Genomic DNA, 25,858 nt, shown 5'->3' with positions numbered 1-25,858 from the left:
TGATCAGTTTATAGTCCGACCAGTTTGACAATTTTGAAAAATATGTAAAGAATAACAATCATATCTATGCTCAACTTTAACTTATATTCTCAAACAAAATTACATTTATTTAGAACATTTTGTACTTTGCATGATTTATCATTTAAACTATTGTATTCGAAGGTGAGATGACGAGTCTTATATGGACAAAAAGCACGTCTTGCATATCCAAAAACGTAAGCATGAAATTAATGATCAGTTTATAGTCCGACCAGTTTGACAATTTTGACAAATATGTATAAAATGACAATCATATATATGCTCAACTTTAACTTATATTCTCAAACAAAATTACATATTTTTAGAATATTTTGTACTTTGAATTTCATCGATTTTAAAGGTAGAACGTACTCTGCCACATTCAACGCTTGAAGCAATGGTTATTGGTGTTATAGTATATATATTACATTTTCTGTTTGTTTATGTTAATATGTCCTATATTTCTATATATTGAACAGAAATTGTAATTGCAATAAGTGTAAAAAGTAAAATTACAAAAACACCGAACTGTGAGAAATATTAAAATCAGAAATTCCATAGACAAATGGCAGAAGCTCAAACGCATCAAACGAATGGCGAACAGTCATGTTCCGGACTGGGTACAGGCATTTGCTTATGTAGAAAATGGTGAATTAACCTTTTATAGCTAGCTAAACCTCTTACTTGTATAACAATACGATTGTTTTTTTTTTTTATTTATCAAATATCATACTCGTGATCATACAGTACCTATACAATTATAAAAAGGAAGGTTCCATGATTACTGCTAGTGTCTACATTTATGAGTTATTAAGAAATTACGTTTAAACTGCTTCAAGGAAGGATGATAATATTTATGTCCTGCTTTTTGTTGTATAGCGTTTCAACTGTTTCGATTCTTACATAACGTAAGCTTCTCAATATTCCTCTTAAAGCGATCGTGATGAGTGTGAAACCAGAAAAGCTCTTTAGGCAAATACGTTGAAATACAATTTTACAAAGTGTTGGTTTATATATTTGACCTACCTACAGCAAACCAACAGCTAAATGTTGTTATTCTCGCTAAATGCAGTTGATATTGTATGTATTTTTACGATATTGTGTAGAAAGAAAGATCACTCAGAAATTGACTATACACATGCATTTAAACTTAACAAATAGTCGTTCGGAAATTACAAGAAAAAATGAGTAACAGTTAAGATATTTGATTTTTAATAAACAACAATTAAATGTTATAAACATAACATAACAAATCTGCCCTTCCTCTCGGCTCTTCAAAATCTAAATGTACATGTATTTCATCAACATATGTTATGGCGAAAACATGAAGAAAAACATAACAAAAAATAACCACAAAACTAGCTAAGAAATATTAGCAATAAGAAAACAAATACCATTATTTTAAATAATCTTAGATCAAATATTTTCTATTACAAAAACAATTGACATGCACAAATTTTACAGAGTTTCTATAATATCGTCATTTATTTTTCCCAGATGAAAGTTATATCAGAGTATATATTACTATAATTTAATTGTGGATACAAGGCATCTTTTGATTGGCTGACGTCGTTTTGTTTATTATATCATAGACACAATTTTGTCTTGTGACCATGACGTCATCAACGTTTTGTCATGATTTATGGTGGTTTAAAATGAAATTTAGAATACAATTTTAAGAAATAACTGTAATATTTTGTCCATCTATTCGAAATAACATAAACAAATGTGGTGCATAATTTTAATAACCCATTTCGAGCGTTTTTTGGTGTACAGCCCATTTTTTTATGTTATTTCTTCATAGACAGAAAAAATATTACAGTCATTCCTTTATAAAAAATATAAAATATAGCATAATTGTAAAAAGGTTACAGAGGATAAAACATTTTAAATATACACCAACGTACAAACACGAGCAATACCCTTCTTCTCGTGTACATGTAAAATCTAGAGAAATGTATATCAATTGCCAATCAAACTCCTACCATACTACATGATTAGGATAATAGATATACAAATATTAATCCAGGTAGTACAAATTATACTTGATGATGTTTGTGCTTTTTTTCAATTTACTTTTTTCTGAACTCTCATAACCTACAATTTTTAAAGTACATAAAAAATATATAAGCTTCTAGTATTGGACTTAAAGTGATATTTAGAGAAGATTTTAATTCATCTGATATAAACGTCGTTTATGAAAGTCGGTGGTTGTCAATCGATCTACGCGGAAGTTTCAAAATTTACTTATTGATGGGAAGTGTCAATTTTGATATGTATTTTGTCCCTACCGATTCCTCGTTATTAATTTAAGCGTATTTTGCCAAGGCATTTGTGGGGCATCCGGTGTGACCTTGTTTCATTTTATGTATATTGTTTTGCACTTTTTTATACTTTAAGGACTGATCGAATCAGGTGAGTATGATTTATTTTTATTGCATAGTATTATGTTCAGGGAAGGATAACTTTCTGATAATAAGACCCGTCACGGCTTGGCTTGGGAATTGGGTAGGCACATTCTCAGTTTAATCTGCACCGATACAGGCTCCAAATGTCCTCCTTAATACGCCAGCTAATTATAGGAGGCTCATACGGAGATTTCATTTACATATCAAAAGCCCTTCAAGATCTGTTTTACACGGATTATACAGATCGAAGGAATAATGTCCACGTGATTGGCGAGAAAGCACACATTTAATTACTAGCCAATTAATCGTTATGAATATTAGAGTTCTTCGATTGAACATATTTAAATAAATGGACAGTTAGTAAAGTGTAACAAGGACATTTTCTTTGATAAAAATCTTTAAAAAATATATAATATGTAATTACTAAATTTCATTTGCTACAGTAAAAAACGTTTATTTTTAGGGTTGAAAAGTAGCAAAATTTATTCGCGTTTTAATTGTTTTTAAATTTTGTCCTCCTGTAAGATTGGATTTATGCGATGAAACGTTTTCGTGATTTTGTTCTTAATCATGAAAAAAGCGAGAAAAACCTTGAGATGACTTCATACTTTACACTAGAATATTCATGAATACATATTAAATCATATAATGTGTTTTACATTAAAAGAGTATTTTATTGGTTATCATGAAAATCTGATTTTATATGATATACAGATTAGGCACTATGTAAAATGGATTGGTTAGGCCATGCATGAAAACATTGAATGATTTATGAATAATCTCAAAAAGTATGTTGGTAATCACATTAAAACAACTGCACAGTTAAAATATAATGAATATGCCTCACATTAATTCGGCAGTTTCATACACTTTTTAGTAATTAACTTGAACTACTTTCGAAACTGTAGTAGAATTGTCGTTCTAATTTCATTTAACACAGATCTTATTGTTTTTACCTTATTAGGTTAACAGTTGTTTGTTTTGTTGTTCAGTTTGTGTTGATCATCGGGTGTACAATGAGGTAAACACAGTGCGATAGTTTACTGAGACTAGGTTCAAAGGGATTGAACAATTATATTGGTTGTTTTTTTCATCACATTTCATAGTTCTATTCAAGTTGACAACATATTATTGTTTCGGAGTTGCAATTTGACATATACACCATCTCTTGGAACAAGCATTGGTCGCAATGCTGTTGGTAACGGGTCCTGAAATTTAAAATTAAATTAAAATTAAGGAATGTATCTCCCTCATGCAAAGCTCTGATTCCTTTCACAGATTTGGCTCTACTTTTTGGACCTTTTGGATTATAGCTCTTCATCTTTTATATAAGCTTTGGAATTAACATATTTTGGCCACGAGCGTCACTGAAGAGACATGTATTGTCGAAATGTGCACCTGGTGCAGAGAAATTGGTACCGTTGGTGTTATTAAAACATTTGTTTATTGTATTTTAAAAAAATGAAAAAAGTGAATAAATGTACCGAGGAAAAAACTGCCTATACCCTATAGTCAGGAATATGACAGTTGTTATCCATTCGTTTGATGTGTTTGAGCTTTTGATGTTGCCATTTGTTTAGGGACTTTTCGTTTTGAATTTTCATCGGAGTTCAGTATTTTGTAATTTGACTTTTTGCATGAGTATGATACTAGCTAAATTTCAATAGGCCATAGTCGTGTATGAGTTTGCTACGTCTATTGTCACAACTGTCTTTATTTCATTAAAATAGGTTAGTTTACTTGATCGTGGAAACAGCTTTATGTCATTTTCTATAAAATTTATGTCTGATGGTCTTTTGTTGGTGATTTTTTTTATTAAGTCGTTGATCAGGCTATTTTTGTAAAACATAATTTAAGTTTTCTGTCGAAGTCTTGGGAATTTTTTTTAGTCTAATATTGTTTATTTTTATTAGTATAATTAACATATTTGTCAAATAATCTTTTAAAAAAAATAAACATGTTTTACCTTAGTTTTTTCACATGGTTTCAATACAAACTGCCTAATTATAAAAATGATAGCAATTTTCATCAGAGTTAAAGCTATTCTGTAGCCAGGACATATCCGTGGTCCTTGTCCGAACGGTAGGAAGCTGTTCGGATGACGCAAATTCTTTTGGTCGTCATCGAATCTAAAAGTGAAAGTATATCGCTTATAAGAAGATTAACATACTAGTATTTCAATAAAGATGCGTTCATAAAATTATGTCTACATATGTTAAAGTAAATAGGTGAAATAAAAAAATACACGTAATTACTAAACAATTCAGTAAAAACCTTTAATTTCTTGTCGAATCAGTGATTACATGTATTGTTTCAGTAAATACAGTTAATCACTGATTTGTTTATTAATATTTACAGCTCTTTACTGACTTGATATTTTTGATTCAAAGTTTGAGACATATTTTTAAAAACCAAATAAGAAAGTAAAGGACTGGGATTGGAGGGCTTGATTTTTTGTTAAATATCAAATTTTTAATTACTGTTCGGGTTTCGAAACTGGATTTTTTTTTTTATAATTTGCGAGAGTTTAACTTTTATAAGACCTCCAAATTTAAGGTCAAGGAACAGTAAATGGGCTATGTCATAAATTTTTATATAATTTTGCATATGACTTGGAGTTGTCAAGATAAATCTGAAAATCGAAAAAAAATAATATTGTTGATACTTAAATATCCGTTTTAATGATATAAAATAATCGATTGGTTACCGACTTAGTTTTAGTGTAGTTACAAATACTTTGTACATGTAAGTATAACCCCGCCGCATTTTTTCGCCTGTCCCAAGTCAGGAGCCTCTGGCCTTTGTTAGTCTTGTATTATTTTAATTTTAGTTTCTTGTGTACAATTTGGAAATTAGTATGGCGTTCAATATCACTGAACTAGTATATATTTGTTGAGGGGCCAGATGAAGGACGCCTCCGGGTGCGGGAATTTTTCGCTACATTGAAGACCTGTTGGTGACCTTCTGCTGTTGTTTTTTCTATGGTCGGGTTGTTTTCTCTTTGACACATTCCCTATTAACCAATGTTTTATCAGTAAGTAAATAGGTGTACAAATTCATTTAAAAATTAGTAATTACTGGTCATAACTGGGCAGTTTCATGAATTACTTGTATTTAATAAGTGAATCAGGAATAACATGCAATTCCCAAATTTTAGTAATTTCGTGTAAGTCCTAATTTCATCTATTTACTGTAACAAATGTACTAAGAAAACAAATAGAAGAAAATTATATGTGCCATACAAATAATGAACATATATTATTATCAGTCGCAAAAGACATAAGTCATGGTTGTACAAGCTGTTTCTAACCACAAAAGAAATAAAAACATATGAAAAAAATGCACATGTAATTAATGTCTATGTATTGTATATTCTAGTAATCTTCTACAAATACACTCCTTTAAGTACAGCAAGCTTGTAGTAGTATCATAATGCGCTGCTTTACTTATATGTTGTTTTGTTAAGATTACCGAATAACAATGTTTCATTGTTGTAAATGTGACTTCTTGAAGATGTATACCGATTCAAAAAAGGTAGTGGAAAAGGAAAGTGAAGTTGGTTTAGAAAAAAACCCAGCTAAATACCAAAGATGTTTACCTCTCTGGTTTAAACTGTTCTGGCTCAGGATAAATAGTCTCGTCAGCATACAACGGACATAACATTATTCGTAATACCATCCCCTTTCGGAATTCCACTCCATTGATTGTACAATCTTCCGTGCACGTCCTTGCCACCCTGCAAAATAAATTGTCACGCCTATACATGATGCATTCTATAATTTGTGGATTAAAGATCAATTGTTAAACGATTATATGCATTGCAAATCAATAAACATCGATAGTTATTGTAGAATTATATACTGTTTTTTTGTGTATGATTTATAATGTCAATATATACAGTCCGCCAAAAGTTAAGCACCACCTGTTTTTATTGCACAGATTTTTTTTCAAATTTAAAAATTCAATTATTCCACGAAAAAAATAAAACAATCATATAGCCATTTTGCTAATGTATACCATAAACAAACCAGAAATGTAATTTTAGTCACTTATGAAGGTTCTATGCATGTAGGTTTTCCATTCATAGAAATAGTGTATTACTGAATTCAGAAACAGAATTTAAGTTTCACTTTGATTTTTTTTTTCTACAAAAAATGATCACCCAATATTATTAAAACTTTCTACACATAAGCTTTGGTATGTTTGGCAATTTTAATGACAACATTTGGGTCAATAGCATGCATAACAACCTCACTTCCGGTAGAGTTTCAAAACACGACGTGTCATTCTCGGAATAAGCCTTCAAGCTTTAGTTTAGGAAATCTGTTGCATTAAACAACAAATACCACTTTTAAATCGACAAAATATTGTGAAGGTGGATCTCTGTGATTGAGATTTCCGCCAATGGCATCTCAGACATGTTTGATAGGGTTTATGTATGGGGACATGGAAGGCTAAAAAATAGTGAAAATGGCTTTTTACTCTTTGGACTCAGTTAAAATCCTTGCTCTGTGTGTTCTAGCGTTGTCGTCCATGTACAAGAGTCTTGGCAATGTAGACGCAAGTGGGGGATTATTAAAATGAGGGACTAAAATGTTTTAAGGCTACAAATCTCTGTTTGTCTGTCCATTTATGCTACCATGCAGAACATGCATACCCAGATTATAACGGTAAAAGAAGCAACCCCGTACCGGAACACCACCAGCACTGAATGCAGTCCTTGTGCAAACATTGTTTTTGGTCATAGGCCGTTTTGTTTCCCCGCGAAATTCGTATTTTGGCGTCTACTGGCAGTAAAAGAAACTGACTACCATCTGAACAATGAGTGTTTTGTCAGCTTCTTATGTTCAAGCATAGATAGTCATTATCCCATTAAAACCTGACGGTGGTGTGCCTTCCTGTAAGTACAGGTCTCTATACACCAAGACTTACTCTTCAGTTGCCTCTGAGAAGTCGACTGACCAATGTACGAACACTTACACGACCACCTGGAGAAACTGTGTATTTGTAAACGCACAGATGACATTTGATAAGAAGTTGCTTGACAGCTTTATCGGAGTTCAATCTTTTTGGTCGTAATTGATTTTCTTAGTGTATGTTGAAGGTAATTCATAACTACAAACATTAATATTTTTTTCGCAATAGTTAAAAAAATATTGCCAGTTATATTTCGGTGGTGCTTAACTTTTGGCGGACTGTATATTATTTTTTATTAACAGTATGTTATTTATAATGTCAATTGTGTGCATGAAGCAAAATGCATTTACAACCAACGTTGATTTATTAAGTGGGCGGAGCTTATAATTCTACAATCTTGTGTTACTCTTATTCAAATTGGAGACACATGGCACAATCAAATGATTCGTCTTTCAAACAATATAATTTCTGAGTTATATCACTTGAAAAATACTATCGATAAGCTGTTGAACAAAGACATTTGATAGTGGTACGTATTAACATATTTTAATACGAAGGAATTAGATTTTAGTTTGTAGACATCATTTTGACCAGTTGGGTACATTAACAAACTCATTTTGAATGATTTAATATGTTTTAAGAGGTCAACTGTTCGAAGATGTATAAAGGTGATCTGAAGCAATGCAAACGAATCAAATACACGAGATTTCTGTTTTCATTCAGTTCGTTGATCATATAATATCCTATTTAATCACGAGAAAATGAAACACTCATTATCAAGGAAGTCAAGAATCAATATAATTTGATATTGTTATTCAACAGAACTTCTATATCTTAATTAATTTCCTTCTTTTATAATTTAAATTTTTCTTTAATATATATTTATACATATTATATAATTTCTTCTTACAAAATACATACCCTGGTGCACAAGGCAATATTCTCAGTGTTTCGTTTATCACATTGTCTAAATATTTCATTTTATGAATACTGTCTACATCTGGGTTATCCTAAAATATTAAAGTAATCTATACAAATGATTAAGTTCTCTGATCATTTTGCAAGAATGGATTGGTTGGTCCAAGTAAAAATAAATATTATCTGTAAAAATTGAAGAAAACTAAATCAGAAAATCATCATTTGCACGTTTGAAAATGGTATTGGGTTTGCCAAAGTCTGCATACAAGTTTTTAGAAAATGTATACTAAATTAATTCATCATAAATACCAGGATTGAATTTTGTATTAACGCCAGACGTGCGTTTCGTCTACAAAAGACTAATCAGTGACGGCCGAATAAACAAAAATCTAAAAGGTCAAAATAAAGTACGAAGTTGAAGAGCATTTTAGGACCAAAATTCAATTTGTTTTTACAAATACAGCTAAGATAATCTACCCCTGAGGTAGAAAAGCTTAAGTATTTCTAAAATTCAAAAAAATCAAATATTTAACAGGAATATCGGTATCCTAGGCCTACTATTACAAATGAATGAATCATTGTGAATCTATACGTTCAGGTTATACTTAAAGAGCTGTAACTAGATTTTTACTAACATGACTAGTGCTTCGACTTATATTTTATCTATATCTGTTATAACACACATATATTAAAGCACCTACTACTAAATGTCAATATTAGTAATTAAAGGTGACAATGATAACGGTGTGCTCTGCCACAATGATCGTCAAAAGTCAATGATCACCATGTTCTAATATTTTAAAGCAATAGTATGATTGTTATTGTTGCCGTTTATAAAATCATACCATTGTAATTGGTCAACTCTTTGTCTGTTTTTGTTTTCTATTCAGGTTAATTTTTATTTTTTTTAATATTCTGCTTCCATAAATAAGAACAACAATCTTAGTATGTCTGTTTTAAGAAGTAACCTATCGTGATTGGTTTATCCTACTTGAGCACCGTTTGGTCTTTAAAAGTATCAAAAATTCACTTATTCTTTCACCTTTTGAATGTTTGAAATTGAGCGCTTCTTGTACAACTTTACCAGGAAAAATGATGTGATGTACTAAATGTATAAAGCGTTATAAGTACTATAATTTCCCCTTTTTTATTTTAATTAACGTCTGTTTATTATTCCGCTGGTGGTACACAGTAAACGTAATACCGAGTCTTGTTTAGTATATACAATTAAAGTACTTACAAATAAACCACAGTTGTGTTTTATCTCTTGAAATAATTTGTCTTGAACATCTGGATTCACTGTTAATTGATGAAGTACAAACGACAGAGCGGCATTCGTTGTTCCAAATCCCCCACCAGTTATACTATTTAAATGAGCGACGATTTCTTCCACCGTAAGATGTCGCTGTTGGTTGTTATTATTGGTATCTGTTATCTTAGTGAAGAGTAGATAGTCTATCACATTATCAATGACCGGTTGTTGACCCTTTGGTAAAAAAATTGGGGTTTTCGTTACAAGAAGTGAAATAACAAAAATACTGAACTTCGAGAAACATTCAAAACGCAAAGTCCTGATTCAAATTGCAAAATTAAAAGCTCAAACACATCAACGAATGGACAACAACACCCATATTCTTGACTTGGTACAGACATATTCTTAAGTAGAACATAGTGGATTAAACCTGGTGTTATCCGGTATGTTCATAGAAATAATCGTATATTGTTAATACTATTATACTTACATCAAGCTTGGACTTTTATTTTGTTGAATGACATGTTTTTGTCCCCCATGTATTTGTTCTTGTTAAATTATGATATACATTATTCTCCTGATAGTTTATATTTAAAAAAAAAAAATTAAATGATTTGAATTGATATCAATCTAGGTTGTGGATCACAGGCTTATAATTGAAGTTTTGCAAGGCAATCTTTAACATTCAAATCAGCAATGAATAAACTGTTGTTCTTTGTTACACGTGCTCGAATCGGTATGTTATTGGCGTTTTTGTAATGTATAGTCAGTGAAATCGTGGTTCTAATGTAGAAAGGGATCTGAACAAAATCATTTTTGTTGTCGTAACACATAAAATAGTATTTGCATGTATTCATATTAGCATTACCATTACATTTGTTATAAGAGCTTTCTTTTGATTCAATCAGTTTTCATTAAAATTGAGAATGGAAATGGGGAATGTGTCCAAGAGACAACAACCCAACCATAGATAAAACATCAGCAGAAGGTCACAAACAGGTTTGCAATGTAGCGAGAAATTCGTGCACCCGGAGGCGTCCTTCAGCTGGCCCCTAAACGAGTTCAGTGATAATGAACGCCATACTAATTTCAAAATTGTACACAAGAAACTAAAATTAAAATAATACAAGAGTAACAAAGGCCAGAGGCTCCTGACTTGGTACAGGCGCAAAAATGCTTGTATAGAAATAAAAAAAATATAAAAACTAACAAAGGCCAGAGGCTCCTGACTTGGTACAGGCGCAAAAATGGTTGTATAGAAATAAAAAAATATAAAAACTAACAAATGCCAGAGGCTCCTGAATTGGAACAGGCGCAACAATGCTTGTATAGAAATTAAAAAAATTAAAACTATTGAGTAAAAATCTAATTAAATATGATATACCTGTTCTTGTCTTTTCTCGATTAACTCTCTTAGTTCGTGAATATGTTGTATATGTGTTCTCTTATGCTTTGTATCAAATAGCTGTAGAAATGGTACTAATGAATCATAAACTCCTGGGAATATACAAAGAAAAGGTTTTTTTATGTTAACAAAGCTACTTAAGATATATATTTTTTTACAAATGTTGGTTATTTTTCATGTTTTAGAATATACCAATTTTTTAATGTACAACATATAAAATTTTCTGCGCGCGTGACGGGCAACGCATTGAAATGTTTGATTTAATCATACATTAAACCATGTGCATATTTAAAAAAGAAATCGACGTAATATAACTTTTTATTTTTTACAACTACAATGTAGATTGTTCATGACTTTTATATTCATCCCATTTACGTCTGATTCATAGAAATTCGTTCTTGATTAATCAAAACAGAATTATGCGCTTTAAATTGCCGTTGCCAGTTCCTATATAGATATATATTTTATTTTTTTATTTTTTTTATGTCTTATTAATTTCTAGTTGTTCTACGTTTTCGGTCCTTATACATCATTGGCTTTCAAATATTCGGCTTTGAGTGATCCTGATGAAGGTAAATTCAGAAAAGCTCCTGGACGCATATCTTTTATAACATGTTGTTAACGTTCAACTCATCATTTATTTTTCTTAAAATGTCCTGTACGAAATCAGGAAAATGGCCATTGTTATATCATAGTTTGTTTATGTGTGTGTACCATTTTGATGTTGTGTTTTGGTTGTGTCGTAGTTCTCCTCTTGTTTTTGATGCGTTTCCCTTAGTATGAGTTTGTGTTTTTGTCGATCGATTTATGAATTTCGAACAGTAGTATACTACTTTTGCCTTTATTTACGTTCTTTTTATCCAGTAGTAGCCAAAGAAAATGCAAATCTGCCAATTCAGATAGCTTGTCTCATCTAAATCCTTATTTCTCAATTGCAAACAAATGATATACTCTCATATCATGCAGTGCCTATTTTCTGTTATTATATTTACTTGCAAGTCCTGCCACTGGATTATCTGCCGAGGATGACTCGTTAAACACTTTCATAAACTGATACAATGTAGCATTTTCATCTTTCATGCTATTAACCTTGTAATCAAATGCTGCATTTGCAAAAGCGTCAAGGGTGTACCGGTCAACGATTCTGGAATGAAAGATTAAAACAAAATTACTATTGCCCAACTTGATGAGGGAAAATACAATCATGAGCATGAATACAGACGATCGATTTATAATTAAATTTCTTATGTAGTCCTTTCTTCCTATTCTCAAAATATATGACCATGGCTGTATTTGGCAAAACCATTCGCGATTTTAGGTTTTTGATACTCTTTCATTGTGATCCATATTTGGCCTTTCAACTTTTTTTATAATTCGAAAGTCTTTCAATGTGTCTTTTGTATACGTACTTTTTGTATTTCTTTGGTTCTTGTAAGTATGATATTGTTCTATTTAAGGTCATTATGATATATTTCTATTATGAATTACAAAATACGTTGAACCACAAACGTCAAAATTATTCGATCGCGTCGTTTAATAAACTATTTGTAGATTCTTATAAATTCTAAATAACTTTTGGACTATTTCCAATCTCGGTCTATTTCTGAAATTAATTCTTACATACTTTTGATTTGTTAACCCTTTATGCTAACATTGCCTATGCGAAATTTTAAAATTGTTTGTATACACATTGAACGACAAATATATGTGACGTATACATTTTCCTGACGTCAGACACGTTATTTGATTTTGCCATGTGATTATGGACTGTTTGATTAGATTTCCCTCTAAGTGAAGTATTTTTGTGATTGTACTTTTTGCAGACGAAACCTGTTATATAGACTTTTATAAATAAATACTTGAAATTCAAATAAACTCCCTTATAACCTAATTATAAATCCGAGTGAATTATGAAAATCCAACATTGATGAGGCCAGAGACACCTTACAAACAAATGTCTATGAGCTGGTATTTGACCAATATTAGAAAATGCATTAAGACTTAATCAATGGCTTTTGCGTGACCAGTTATTTTATTTTACTAAAGACATATAATTTAAAAGATTTTTCACCGTACATGTATAATTATCTTAATCGATGTAAAGTGGTTAAAAAACTTAAAACGTTGTTCGACCTAATGTGATTTTGTGCAATGAATTTTTAAAATGTGATAAACAATGGTAGCCATACTTAATACGTAATAAGCAATGAAATTCGTCTACATACGACTCATCAATGGCAATTCAAAATGTACGGAAGTCTAAATAAGTAATTTCAAAGTTCTTTATTTCTAAAAATAATGCAGAAGCTGTTTTGCTCGCAATGCATGCTGGGAACAAATCATATAAGTTTAAATTTTTCAAAAATTTAGGGAGAAGACAGAATAATGTGTAAATGAAAAAAATAATCAACTCGACAATACAACTCGACAAAACTAATCCTGCATTCAAATATCGTAAACTAATTAAGAACAAAAATTAATCAAGTTATTAACCAAAATTGGTTGCATAGACTGAGAAAATCCATTTATCTTCTATACATTTCTAGGAATATGTTAGGTTAAAAAAAGTCCGCTTGGAGACCGTGTATATTCCATAGTAGGTTAGAAGGGAGGTGGGGCTTACTGTAAACAAATTAATTTCTACGAGCGATTAAATTTTGCGACTTTCGCGAGTAGATAAATATCGCGAATATAATTCGTCGCGAAAATTGATTTCCTTATCTTACTACATAAATTGAATTAGAAAATCGAGAAAATAAATCGCCGCGAAATGGGCTAGAAAGTGCTGAACGCGAAATAAAGTATCCGCGAAACTAAGTTGGTTTACAGTAATTTTAATACACGAAAAGTACCTTCCAATGTCAAATCCGTCTGTAAACTGGAATGCAGCATCAGACAATATATCTGTAAATTCAGCTGTTGTCTCGCACAATCGTTCTGAGACCTATTGGACCAAAAAATATAAAATAAAATAATCGTATCATTTTCTTTAACTTTACACACATTTGATAATCATACGTGGACTCGATTGTGTGCAGCATTGGACATTATTTTTCTTTAAATTTAGTAAAAAAAAAATGACAGACGAAAGATATTAAAGGGACAGTCAGTTTCATAAATTAAAAAAAAAACCTGACACAACATGACAAAAAAGGAAAAGACAAACAGACAAAAATAGTGCAAAAAACTCAAGAAAAAAAGACTTACAAACATGAACCCAACCAAACTTTTGGGGTGATCTGAGGTGCTCCGTACGGGTAGATAGGTCCTGCTCCAAATGTGAAAAGCGTCGTGTAACTTTGAATACAAACACGATAAAAAGTCTTATCCGGTAGTTCACATTCGTTGAAAAGAGACGGGATTGTGGTCAGGACATTTGGACCATATCAGCTATCAGCTGTGAAACAAATATTGCCTAAGGGTCAACCATGGCGTCCTTAAATTGTCGAAGGTCCGTTAGTAAGCTATTCAGGGCTGCACACACGTCATAAGGACTGGATATCAATACAACCAAAATATGTAGGAAAGAATATGTATTTCAAATTCCTGAGTAAAGAATTAACGAGTAGGTATATTTACTAATTCCATCATTTTGACGCAGGAAAAACAAGTTTAAAAGACATAGACTGTTTTATAGTATAAGACTCTAAGTATGCCATATATGGATACCGATTCTTCCAAAAACTGGCTTTAAATGAATAATTGTACTGACTGAACAGATCCGTTTTTTTGTCATGTTTTTTACGTCAAATGCTCATGAGAGTATAGTCTCCGTTTACAAATGTACTATAAGCACACGGGATGATTACCATTCAAGAAACCATAGGTTTTGGATACTTTATCATCCTTGCATGACATCATACTATAATAAGTATAGTGAATGTTTCAAATTAGTCATATTAGTGTGATAATTGGTGCATTGTCGTCTTACCCTTTCGAGGTGCATCAGATCAGCCTATTCGTTTTAAAGCGGTTCATTTTGGTCAGTATTCAGTTTTCTGTTTGATATCTGAAGACTCTTTTGTGTATAGTTACGACGTTTGTTCTGTGTGTATTTTTCTTTCGATGGTCTTTGGCCATAACAGGCCTAGGTTTGTGTTTTCCCTCTAGTAAGGAATACTATTTTACTCAAGGTGGGTTTTTTCTACATCCGGAAACATCAATTTATTCTTATCATGCTTAAAAAATAAAATTACTCACACTATTTATTGGCAATGAATTAAATGCAGCAACTACTGCTTTCCTCTGTGTTTTCCATCTAGTTCCGTGTTCATTTAATAAACTGTATTCATCGGGATAATATAGGAAGGGATTATATATCTGTTAAAATAGAACACAAATTATATATCTATTATAACATTTTTAACAAATGGATAATATCCGCTGTCATCTGTTAAATAGATATTTCAAACCGGTACGATATAAATAGGTGTTCCAATCATATGTCTTATATATATTGACCTATAATGTTTTACCTTTACAAATTGGGAATTGGATGGAGAGTTGTCTCATGGGCACTCATACCACATCTTCTAATATCTATGTCAATTTGCAATACAGTCATATGTAATACATATCTATAAGTATACAATTGAGAATGGAAATGGGGACTGTATTGTAACCAAAATGTATACATTAAAGTCTTATCATTTCATTATTAAACTAACTTGTCAATGATATTGTGAAGTTCAAGGCTGTATAAAGGAATACAAAATTCAGATTGATATTCGAAACCATGCTGGTTTTTGCTCTTAAAATATTCCAAATTGTTTATGTTTTATTATTCTTTTTGTTTATCGGTATTTCAAAATTAATTGACATTAAAATTGTATGATTTTTTTGTGTCAGAAAGGCTTTTGTTCTATTGTATACACAGTCGACATAAAAGTCGGAAAGCTATAAAAGTAAAAGTATTTTATGATCGAATACCGATTTTATCAAAACGTCAAATAAAAAAAACCAGAACTCATAGGTAAATTGAAATCGGAAAGTCCCTCATCATATGACAAAATAAAACAATGTCACGTGACATAAAATCAACATTTACCAATCAACATCCGCATTTGTTTAAAATATGGGGGTACTTAATACGTTACAAAAAATGCCTTTATTGTTTAACTTTGAATACTCGTTTTTAAGTTATAAAGATTTTCATTTAAACTGTAAGACTAAGTAATGGTTTTATTTAATTGATAAAAATTACAGAAATCCGACCTCTCTATAAAATGAATTTAAATTGAGCCTCGTTTCATTAACCTGCCTCAGGCATAGATTACCTTAGCTGTATTTGGCAAACCGTTTAGGAATTCTGGTCCGTACTGCTCTTCAACTTCGGACTTTATTTAGCTTTTTAATTTTTTGGATTCGAGCGTCACTGATGAGTCCTTTGTAGACGAAACGCGCGTCTGGCGTATATACAAAATTTAGTCCTGGTATTTATGATGAGTTTATTCATAGGTTTTCATATTTCATATGTTAAGGAAATGTTGACAATTTTATGCAATCGTATTTGTTGGTGATATACGAAAGATATAAAAGGATTGAGTTTCCGTACTTCATTATTAATACATTTTATATTTTTGCCTCAACTATAACCAAATATACATAGAATTGTTAAACTAAGGAAGGTAGTTTAATTGTTATTCTTCAGATGTTAAACAAATATAGTTGATATTTAAAGACATAAAAGTCCCGATTTAGTCGAGGTATAAATAGAAACCATGAGATAATTAATAAACAATTAGCGTTTCTTTGAGCTGGCTCGGTTCATTGGATGTTTCCGTAATCTATTTACAATTTCTTCTTTAAGATACTGGCAAAGGCTAGTTTGCATGATATATTCAAATCAAATCGCATAGAGTGAGTAAATTTATCAACGTTATATTGAAAGATAGATAATTATACTATAGATAAAGTATAAACAAATGCGGATTTCTATTATTAGATTTTACGAGTTAGCTGCACGTAATCAAACCAAGGATAATAACTAAAGATGCTTGATAGATCAATAGAGTTTGATAATAGGTAATGAGTTTAAAGAAATAAACATGGGGTAGATTGTAATGTAATGGACTACAGCTTTACCACAAAATCAAAGATTTGCTGTGCATACAATGCATTATGTTATCCTTCTTTTATTAAGGTTGTGGATGTAGGCGGAAAGGTAGGTATTTTAGTAGCCTTGTTAATTGTTTCGTCATTACAATGTAAATAATTCTTCTTTCAGTTTTATCATTTGGAAAGCTTGTTTTTTTTATTTACAATTTGGTAATATGAATCTCATAGTAATATGTATATAAGTCTGGGATATATGGAAGAGTTAGTGGATACGTTTTCCTTATTTATTAAACACATGTATTTTATTAACAAAAAGTAAAACATTGTTTTCATTATCAAATCGACTACAGTGTCAGCGGGTTATTTTCACGGGTGTATTTAATCAATAAGGTAAACAAATTATTTTGGCGGTTATTATTTTGACGGATTCAATGTTTTATCTATAATGTGCACTTTTAAATTGGTGGAATTTGTCTTGTCGATTTTGTTCTACCTGCGAAAATAAGCACAAAGGTATACCCTGGTATTTTGTCCTAACTGAAAGTTCCTATTCATATACACGGTATTTGTTAATCTTATAAAGGCCCCAAGTCCATTTGTCTGCACTCGGAATACGTATATGAACTTTATCGGCAGATTGCTCTTATTGAATTAAATTTAATAAGCTGTTGTAGGCTGTATAAATTTCAATAGTTGCAAACTTCCATTATCAATTTTCTAATATAATGTCCATCTTACGATAGTAGCGGGGCATTATGTTTTCTGTTATGTGCCTCCGTGCGTTCGTACGTCTGACACGCTTCAGGTTAAAGTTTTTGGTCGAGGTAGTTTTTGATGAAGTTGAAGTCCACTTAACTTAAAAACTTAGTACGCATGTTCCTTATTATATGATCTTTCTCATTTTAATTCAATGCCAAATTAGAGGGTTTTTTTCCCATTTTCACGGATCATATAAAATGATAGTGCGTATGAGGGATCCGTGTACTATGAACACAGTTTTGTTTTTCTTATATTAATTCTGATCAAGAAAGTTTAATTTTTGGCTTCATTGATCTGCTGTGTGAATAAAGTTTTTTTTAAGAGATATCCAATTACATATTGCTGTAGAAATACATACTGGTCTTATATGAAACTTTTCAAAGTGTTTCACCAGAATTAGTCTTGACAATTCCGGATCGCAGACAACAACACTAGGTTTGAATCCTTCGTAGAACCTACAAAATCATAATGTAAAAAAATGTAAATAAAACTACATATGAAAAATATATGTGTTTTTCGTGTTACAAATGTAATACAACATATGCATTTGTATTATGTAGAAAATCAACAGTGATTCAAAAAAGCTTCAGTAATATACTGCAGTTCTAAAGTCATTAATTCAAGAAAGAAAAAAAGGAAAGTTTGCTATTCAATTCTCTTCACGTGCGTACTCTTTTGGCCCGACCTTTTGTTTATTCGAGCGTCACTGATGAGTCTTTTGTAGACGAAACGCGCGTCTGACGTAAATACAAATTGTCAGTCCTGGTATATTTGATGTTTTTGTTTACATCTGAGCACCGGGACCACAAATGATATATATAGCTTCATAAAATGTCAAATTTTAATATTTCTATTAAAAATTAAAAATATCTGCGATAATGTTTATCTATTTATACCTCAAAACTAAATGGATATAATGATTTATTATCCCAATAAAATTGTACATGTCAAGGTCAACGACCGAACTGATTAACCTGGTTTTTATCAACACTATATCTAATGAATGTAATGTTTGAAGTATTTCATTGTATCATATATTCTTTAATTTCTTTTTATACATCTGAAAGTATGCTATCAGGTCATTAGATAGAATTTTATTTTCCCGCTTTCTGTGTTCAAAGCTCCTGATATTATCAGAATACTATGAATTAGACAAAAGAAGATATTGTGTAATTGTCAATGCAATAACTATCCACCAGAGATCAAATGACATTGACATTAACAATTAACAAAATCCATACCGCATTGTTAACTACAAAAGACTGCAAAATGGCAAATGTAGAACAATTCCAACAGATAAAACCAACGGCTTGATTTTTGTATAAAACAATTCATGCAAACGAAATACAATATACGGCATCAAACGACCTCTTTTACATTTGGAATTAAAATTTTAATTTGATATTCCAAATTTTCAACTTTTGTGCATTGTTCTAAATTCATAAAACAAACACTAACATTGATAATATTTCCGCAATACATAAAGCTAATTCGTAGTTTTATACTTGTTTACAATAACGATCAAGTGATATTCTAATATGACGTTCTTCCAACACTAGGAGAATACACATATTGGAAAAGTGCATATATTATATGACAGCTAACCGTCAACATTATGATTTGTTTAGCTGTTCCAACCTTCATATTCACACGTCGTATGATTTTAATTAACGGGTAATTTGACGTCAATCGGTGTAAATGACGTGATTGAAAATTCATAAAACAAATACTGTCATTGATAATATTTCCGCAGTAAATAAAGCGAATTCGTAGTTTTATACTTGTTTACAATAACAATGAAGTGATATTCTAATATGACGTTTTCCAACACTAGGAGTACACACCTATTGGAAAAGTGCATATATTGTATGACAGCTGATCATGACTGGGCAACATCATGATTTGTTTTTTACATTTCCAACGATCATATTCACACGTCGTATGATTAGAATGAACGGGTAATTTGACGTCAGTCAGTGTAAATGACGTGATTGAAAACTGAAAACAAACACATTTTGCGTAGAAATGTAAATGTAGACTAAAGTTCAGTCTTATATAGATTGAAACATAAACAAACGATGATAAAAAGACCGTTGTCATAAACGAAAGTTAGATTTATTGTATGTCTTCAGTATATATATACAAAAAAAACGATAGAATAATAGAACGAACATGTTAATTTGTGGTTTGCATACACACATTTTTGTTTGTACGATACACAAGCAACCTCCTTCAGTGAACAGTGCGAGTCGCTATCGCTCGAAGTAATATATATATATATATATATATATAGACAACTCGTCTAAACATCAACCCAACAATGTTGGAACAAACAATGGGTTGATGTTTAGACGAGTTGTATATACATTATGTACACAGCCACGTATCATCATCATTGATGGCGATCCGATGGATACATCTGTTGTAGGGTTGTCACTGACTCAGACGTACTTATATATATATATATCCCTAACATCACTGAAGAGACATATATTGTCGAAATCTAGATCTGGTGTACTAAAGAAATATTGACACCGAATGTTTGTGGCAATACATCGTAGCCACAAGTTAACAAATGTTTTTTTTCTGTGACGTATTAAATTTATATTCAGATCCAGTTTGTAACATCTTGTGATCATTTTTATTTGGCAATCGTCAATGGCAGTCAGCAGGGGTAAAGAACATCAGTTGTTCGACCTGTTAGTCAAATGCGTTTTGTTTAAATATACTTTTTCACTTTTTTGGTCTTTTGGAAAATGTTGTTTGTGCTGTTTTTAGACCCTTCTACAACGAAATTTGTTTGACATGCACACGTATAAAAATTGCGGTTTTTATCCAACGCAATCATAGGTTTGAACGTAGTTTTCAATTTAGACTCGTTTATATTTTTTGTTTGGGCATGCATCATGTTTTCCCTCCGGTTTATATGATCCGTTCATCCTATATATTGTCTCTTAAAATTCAAGAGTCAATCTTAAATTGAGAGTAAATTATATGGCCTTCCAAATACCGTTTCGATCCCTAACATCACTGAAGAGACATATATTGTCGAAATCTAGATCTGGTGTACTAAAGAAATATTGACACCGAATGTTTGTGGCAATACATCGTAGCCACAAGTTAACAAATGTTTTTTTTCTGTGACGTATTAAATTTATATTCAGATCCAGTTTGTAACATCTTGTGATCATTTTTATTTGGCAATCGTCAATGGCAGTCAGCAGGGGTAAAGAACATCAGTTGTTCGACCTGTTAGTCAAATGCGTTTTGTTTAAATATACTTTTTCACTTTTTTGGTCTTTTGGAAAATGTTGTTTGTGCTGTTTTTAGACCCTTCTACAACGAAATTTGTTTGACATGCACACGTATAAAAATTGCGGTTTTTATCCAACGCAATCATAGGTTTGAACGTAGTTTTCAATTTAGACTCGTTTATATTTTTTGTTTGGGCATGCATCATGTTTTCCCTCCGGTTTATATGATCCGTTCATCCTATATATTGTCTCTTAAAATTCAAGAGTCAATCTTAAATTGAGAGTAAATTATATGGCCTTCCAAATACCGTTTCGATCCCTAACATCACTGAAGAGACATATATTGTCGAAATCTAGATCTGGTGTACTAAAGAAATATTGACACCGAATGTTTGTGGCAATACATCGTAGCCACAAGTTAACAAATGTTTTTTTTCTGTGACGTATTAAATTTATATTCAGATCCAGTTTGTAACATCTTGTGATCATTTTTATTTGGCAATCGTCAATGGCAGTCAGCAGGGGTAAAGAACATCAGTTGTTCGACCTGTTAGTCAAATGCGTTTTGTTTAAATATACTTTTTCACTTTTTTGGTCTTTTGGAAAATGTTGTTTGTGCTGTTTTTAGACCCTTCTACAACGAAATTTGTTTGACATGCACACGTATAAAAATTGCGGTTTTTATCCAACGCAATCATAGGTTTGAACGTAGTTTTCAATTTAGACTCGTTTATATTTTTTGTTTGGGCATGCATCATGTTTTCCCTCCGGTTTATATGATCCGTTCATCCTATATATTGTCTCTTAAAATTCAAGAGTCAATCTTAAATTGAGAGTAAATTATATGGCCTTCCAAATACCGTTTCGATCCCTAACATCACTGAAGAGACATATATTGTCGAAATCTAGATCTGGTGTACTAAAGAAATATTGACACCGAATGTTTGTGGCAATACATCGTAGCCACAAGTTAACAAATGTTTTTTTTCTGTGACGTATTAAATTTATATTCAGATCCAGTTTGTAACATCTTGTGATCATTTTTATTTGGCAATCGTCAATGGCAGTCAGCAGGGGTAAAGAACATCAGTTGTTCGACCTGTTAGTCAAATGCGTTTTGTTTAAATATACTTTTTCACTTTTTTGGTCTTTTGGAAAATGTTGTTTGTGCTGTTTTTAGACCCTTCTACAACGAAATTTGTTTGACATGCACACGTATAAAAATTGCGGTTTTTATCCAACGCAATCATAGGTTTGAACGTAGTTTTCAATTTAGACTCGTTTATATTTTTTGTTTGGGCATGCATCATGTTTTCCCTCCGGTTTATATGATCCGTTCATCCTATATATTGTCTCTTAAAATTCAAGAGTCAATCTTAAATTGAGAGTAAATTATATGGCCTTCCAAATACCGTTTCGATCCCTAACATCACTGAAGAGACATATATTGTCGAAATCTAGATCTGGTGTACTAAAGAAATATTGACACCGAATGTTTGTGGCAATACATCGTAGCCACAAGTTAACAAATGTTTTTTTTCTGTGACGTATTAAATTTATATTCAGATCCAGTTTGTAACATCTTGTGATCATTTTTATTTGGCAATCGTCAATGGCAGTCAGCAGGGGTAAAGAACATCAGTTGTTCGACCTGTTAGTCAAATGCGTTTTGTTTAAATATACTTTTTCACTTTTTTGGTCTTTTGGAAAATGTTGTTTGTGCTGTTTTTAGACCCTTCTACAACGAAATTTGTTTGACATGCACACGTATAAAAATTGCGGTTTTTATCCAACGCAATCATAGGTTTGAACGTAGTTTTCAATTTAGACTCGTTTATATTTTTTGTTTGGGCATGCATCATGTTTTCCCTCCGGTTTATATGATCCGTTCATCCTATATATTGTCTCTTAAAATTCAAGAGTCAATCTTAAATTGAGAGTAAATTATATGGCCTTCCAAATACCGTTTCGATCCCTAACATGACTGAAGAGACATATATTGTCGAAATCTAGATCTGGTGTACTAAAGAAATATTGACACCGAATGTTTGTGGCAATACATCGTAGCCACAAGTTAACAAATGTTTTTTTTCTGTGACGTATTAAATTTATATTCAGATCCAGTTTGTAACATCTTGTGATCATTTTTATTTGGCAATCGTCAATGGCAGTCAGCAGGGGTAAAGAACATCAGTTGTTCGACCTGTTAGTCAAATGCGTTTTATTTAAATATACTTTTTCACTTTTTTGGTCTTTTGGAAAATGTTGTTTGTGCTGTTTTTAGACCCTTCTACAACGAAATTTGTTTGACATGCACACGTATAAAAATTGCGGTTTTTATCCAACGCAATCATAGGTTTGAACGTAGTTTTCAATTTAGACTCGTATATATATATATAGATATATAAGGACAATCAGTCTTTAAATCAATATAAATGTAAGCTGCCATGATATATTTATTAAAGGAATGACTTTAATATTGTTTCTTTCTATGAAGAAATAACATAAAAAATGGGGTGCACCCTAAATAAGCCGCTCATTTCGAATAGGCAGGAGGAATACGACAGTCATTTTTTATAGATAAAATCCAAATTTCACTTTGAATCGGAGTAAATCATGAAAAAACGTTGATGACGCCACGGTCACATGACAAAATTATGTCTATGGATAAACAAAACAACGTCAGCCAATCAGAAAACGCGTTACATCCAGAATTAAATTATCTGACAATGGTTACAATATCCAGTACTTACCCGTAAACATCACCGTATTGCTTTCTCCAGATTTTAAACATTGAAAGTTTGTCCTGCAATTTAAGAGCAAAATTGCAATTTAGATTAAAATGCTAAATGTTATAATAATCATAATGATAATAATAATATCCTTATTTAATAATAGAAATGTCCTTTTAAGGTCATCACAACTTTTGAAAAATTCGAATAAATATGATTTACATATGATGTAATAATACCATCAGGATACAAACAAAGGGTGGCCCTTTAACGGTCATTATAATTATCAAATACTATTATAATTAGTATGGTACGGTTGTCTTTGTCGGATAGCACACTAATATGTATCAGGGATGAACTGTTTACATCCAAAATAATACGAAATGAACTGTTCAATTTCAAGAAGCTTGTAAGTTGTTTTAAAATCGAACTTCAAATGAATTCAAAGGGATGTTCGGTTTGTTTACGAAATGAACCACTATGCTTTTATTTATCTCTATTCTTGAGTTTATTTTATCAGGAAGGCCGAATAAGTTCAAGCATTGTAAGAATTGGAACATTTGAAGAGATACATGTCAATATAATAGCCAAATCAATTTAACTCTACTTTCCGCTATATAGATGACGTTCTTTCACTAAACAATTCAAAAGTTGGTGACTATGTGGAACGCATCTATCCCATCGAATTGGAGATAAAGGATACTACAGATACAATTAAGTCGGCTTCATATCTTGACTTACATCTAGAAATTGACAATAAGGGTCGGTTGAAGACAAAACTTTACGACAAAAGAGATGATTTCAGCTTTCCAATTGTGAACTTTCCATTTCTAAGTAGCAATATTCCAGCAGCACCTGCATACGGGGTATATATATCCCAATTGATACGATATTCCCGTGCTTGTATTTCCTATCATGATTTTCCTGATAGAGGGTTACTGCTTACAAGGAAGCTATTAAACCAAGAGTTCCAAATGGTGAAGTTGAAATCATCCCTTCGTAAATTTTACGGACGCCTTCACGAGTTGAATGACCGTTATGGAATAACCGTTTCACAAATGATATCGGATATGTTCCTTACGTCGTAACTACAATCCCCTTCCCTTTTATGAATTTGACCTACCGAAATAGACTATTTACCAGATTTGTAATCACATAAGCAACACGACGGGTGCCGCATGTGGAGCAGGATCTGCTTACCCTTCCGGAGCACCTGAGATCACCCTAGTTTTTGGTGGGGTTCGTGTTGTTTATTCTTTAGTTTTCTATGTTGTGTCATGTGTACTATTGTTTTTCTGTTTGTCTTTTTCATTTTTAGCCATGGCGTTGTCAGTTTGTTTTAGATTTACGAGTTTGACTGTCCCTTTGGTATCTTTCGTCCCTCTTTTAAGGACATTTCGGCTCAACGTATGTGATACCGTAATTTTATAAATTCATAAACTAACGTTTTTTGTAAGGTTGAGTACAACTTATGTGCGTATTATCAGTCAAATTCACGTTCTTTGATGTGACTCAAATTTTCAAATATGATTTATTTAGTCCACGTACATTCATACTTGTAAAAAATATAAATAAGCAAATAACAATATACTGGCTCAATAATATATAATATATAAACTATGTAAGTGTAGTTTCGTCTAGACGCCATTGTATAAACAATCGAGGCGAAATTCGTAGACTGGTAATATAGATTTCAAATAATAATAGATCTATTACTTTTTTTCCATTAGTATCTAAACACGCAAAATTCATGCGTAACACATATCTAGCTTAAGGGTTAAATTGAAAATCACATGAATACGGATTGAGGTCGACATTATTAATTTGCAATTGAATAATTCATAACGTTGTTGACAAAATTGAAGCAAACTGGCTGCTTTAGACGAAATATTATTTTACCATTTCACTTTCTTTAAAGAATAACCACACACAAATCATATAAATTTTGTCTAGAAATTTTTAACAAAGATCTGTATGTGTATTCACAATATTTATTTAATATATTTGTGAAATCAATTATACTATAGATACTAATATTATGAATAAGTTATATCTTACCAAATAGTGTTTCCCTAAACTATTAGGTAAACTAACATGAGGGATACGAAGTTACAAGCTGTAAACTTAGTAAATTGTAA

The 25,858-nt window shown here is 31.5% G+C and overlaps 1 protein-coding gene across 3 annotated transcripts in view; it reads right to left on the bottom strand.

The window, feature by feature from the left end:
* Positions 1 to 1,232: 1,232 nt before the first annotated feature.
* Positions 1,233 to 25,858, bottom strand: part of LOC134718755 (cytochrome P450 3A4-like) — a 35,833-nt gene continuing 11,207 nt past the window's right edge. For 2 of the 3 annotated variants that reach the window (XM_063581441.1, XM_063581440.1), the window contains exons 5-15: positions 23,742 to 23,794; positions 18,093 to 18,189; positions 15,119 to 15,238; positions 13,771 to 13,862; positions 11,911 to 12,062; positions 10,898 to 11,010; positions 9,502 to 9,747; positions 8,265 to 8,353; positions 6,025 to 6,162; positions 4,393 to 4,555; positions 1,233 to 3,634 (exon numbers count right to left, since the gene is read on the bottom strand). In XM_063581441.1, coding sequence (XP_063437511.1) covers positions 3,539 to 3,634; positions 4,393 to 4,555; positions 6,025 to 6,162; positions 8,265 to 8,353; positions 9,502 to 9,747; positions 10,898 to 11,010; positions 11,911 to 12,062; positions 13,771 to 13,862; positions 15,119 to 15,238; positions 18,093 to 18,189; positions 23,742 to 23,794 — 1,359 coding nt within the window. In that variant the 3' untranslated portion in view covers positions 1,233 to 3,538. Of the gene's footprint in view, positions 3,635 to 4,392; positions 4,556 to 6,024; positions 6,163 to 8,264; positions 8,354 to 9,501; positions 9,748 to 10,897; positions 11,011 to 11,910; positions 12,063 to 13,770; positions 13,863 to 15,118; positions 15,239 to 18,092; positions 18,190 to 23,741; positions 23,795 to 25,778; positions 25,843 to 25,858 lie in introns of those variants that run through there. The other variant, XM_063581442.1, reaches the window with a different exon arrangement.

This window comes from Mytilus trossulus, chromosome 5 (assembly GCF_036588685.1).
Source record: "Mytilus trossulus isolate FHL-02 chromosome 5, PNRI_Mtr1.1.1.hap1, whole genome shotgun sequence".
In the NCBI taxonomy this organism is placed as follows: Eukaryota; Metazoa; Mollusca; class Bivalvia; order Mytilida; family Mytilidae; genus Mytilus; species Mytilus trossulus.
Note: the sequence above shows the minus strand (reverse complement) of the source record. Positions and strands in the feature narration are given on the sequence as shown.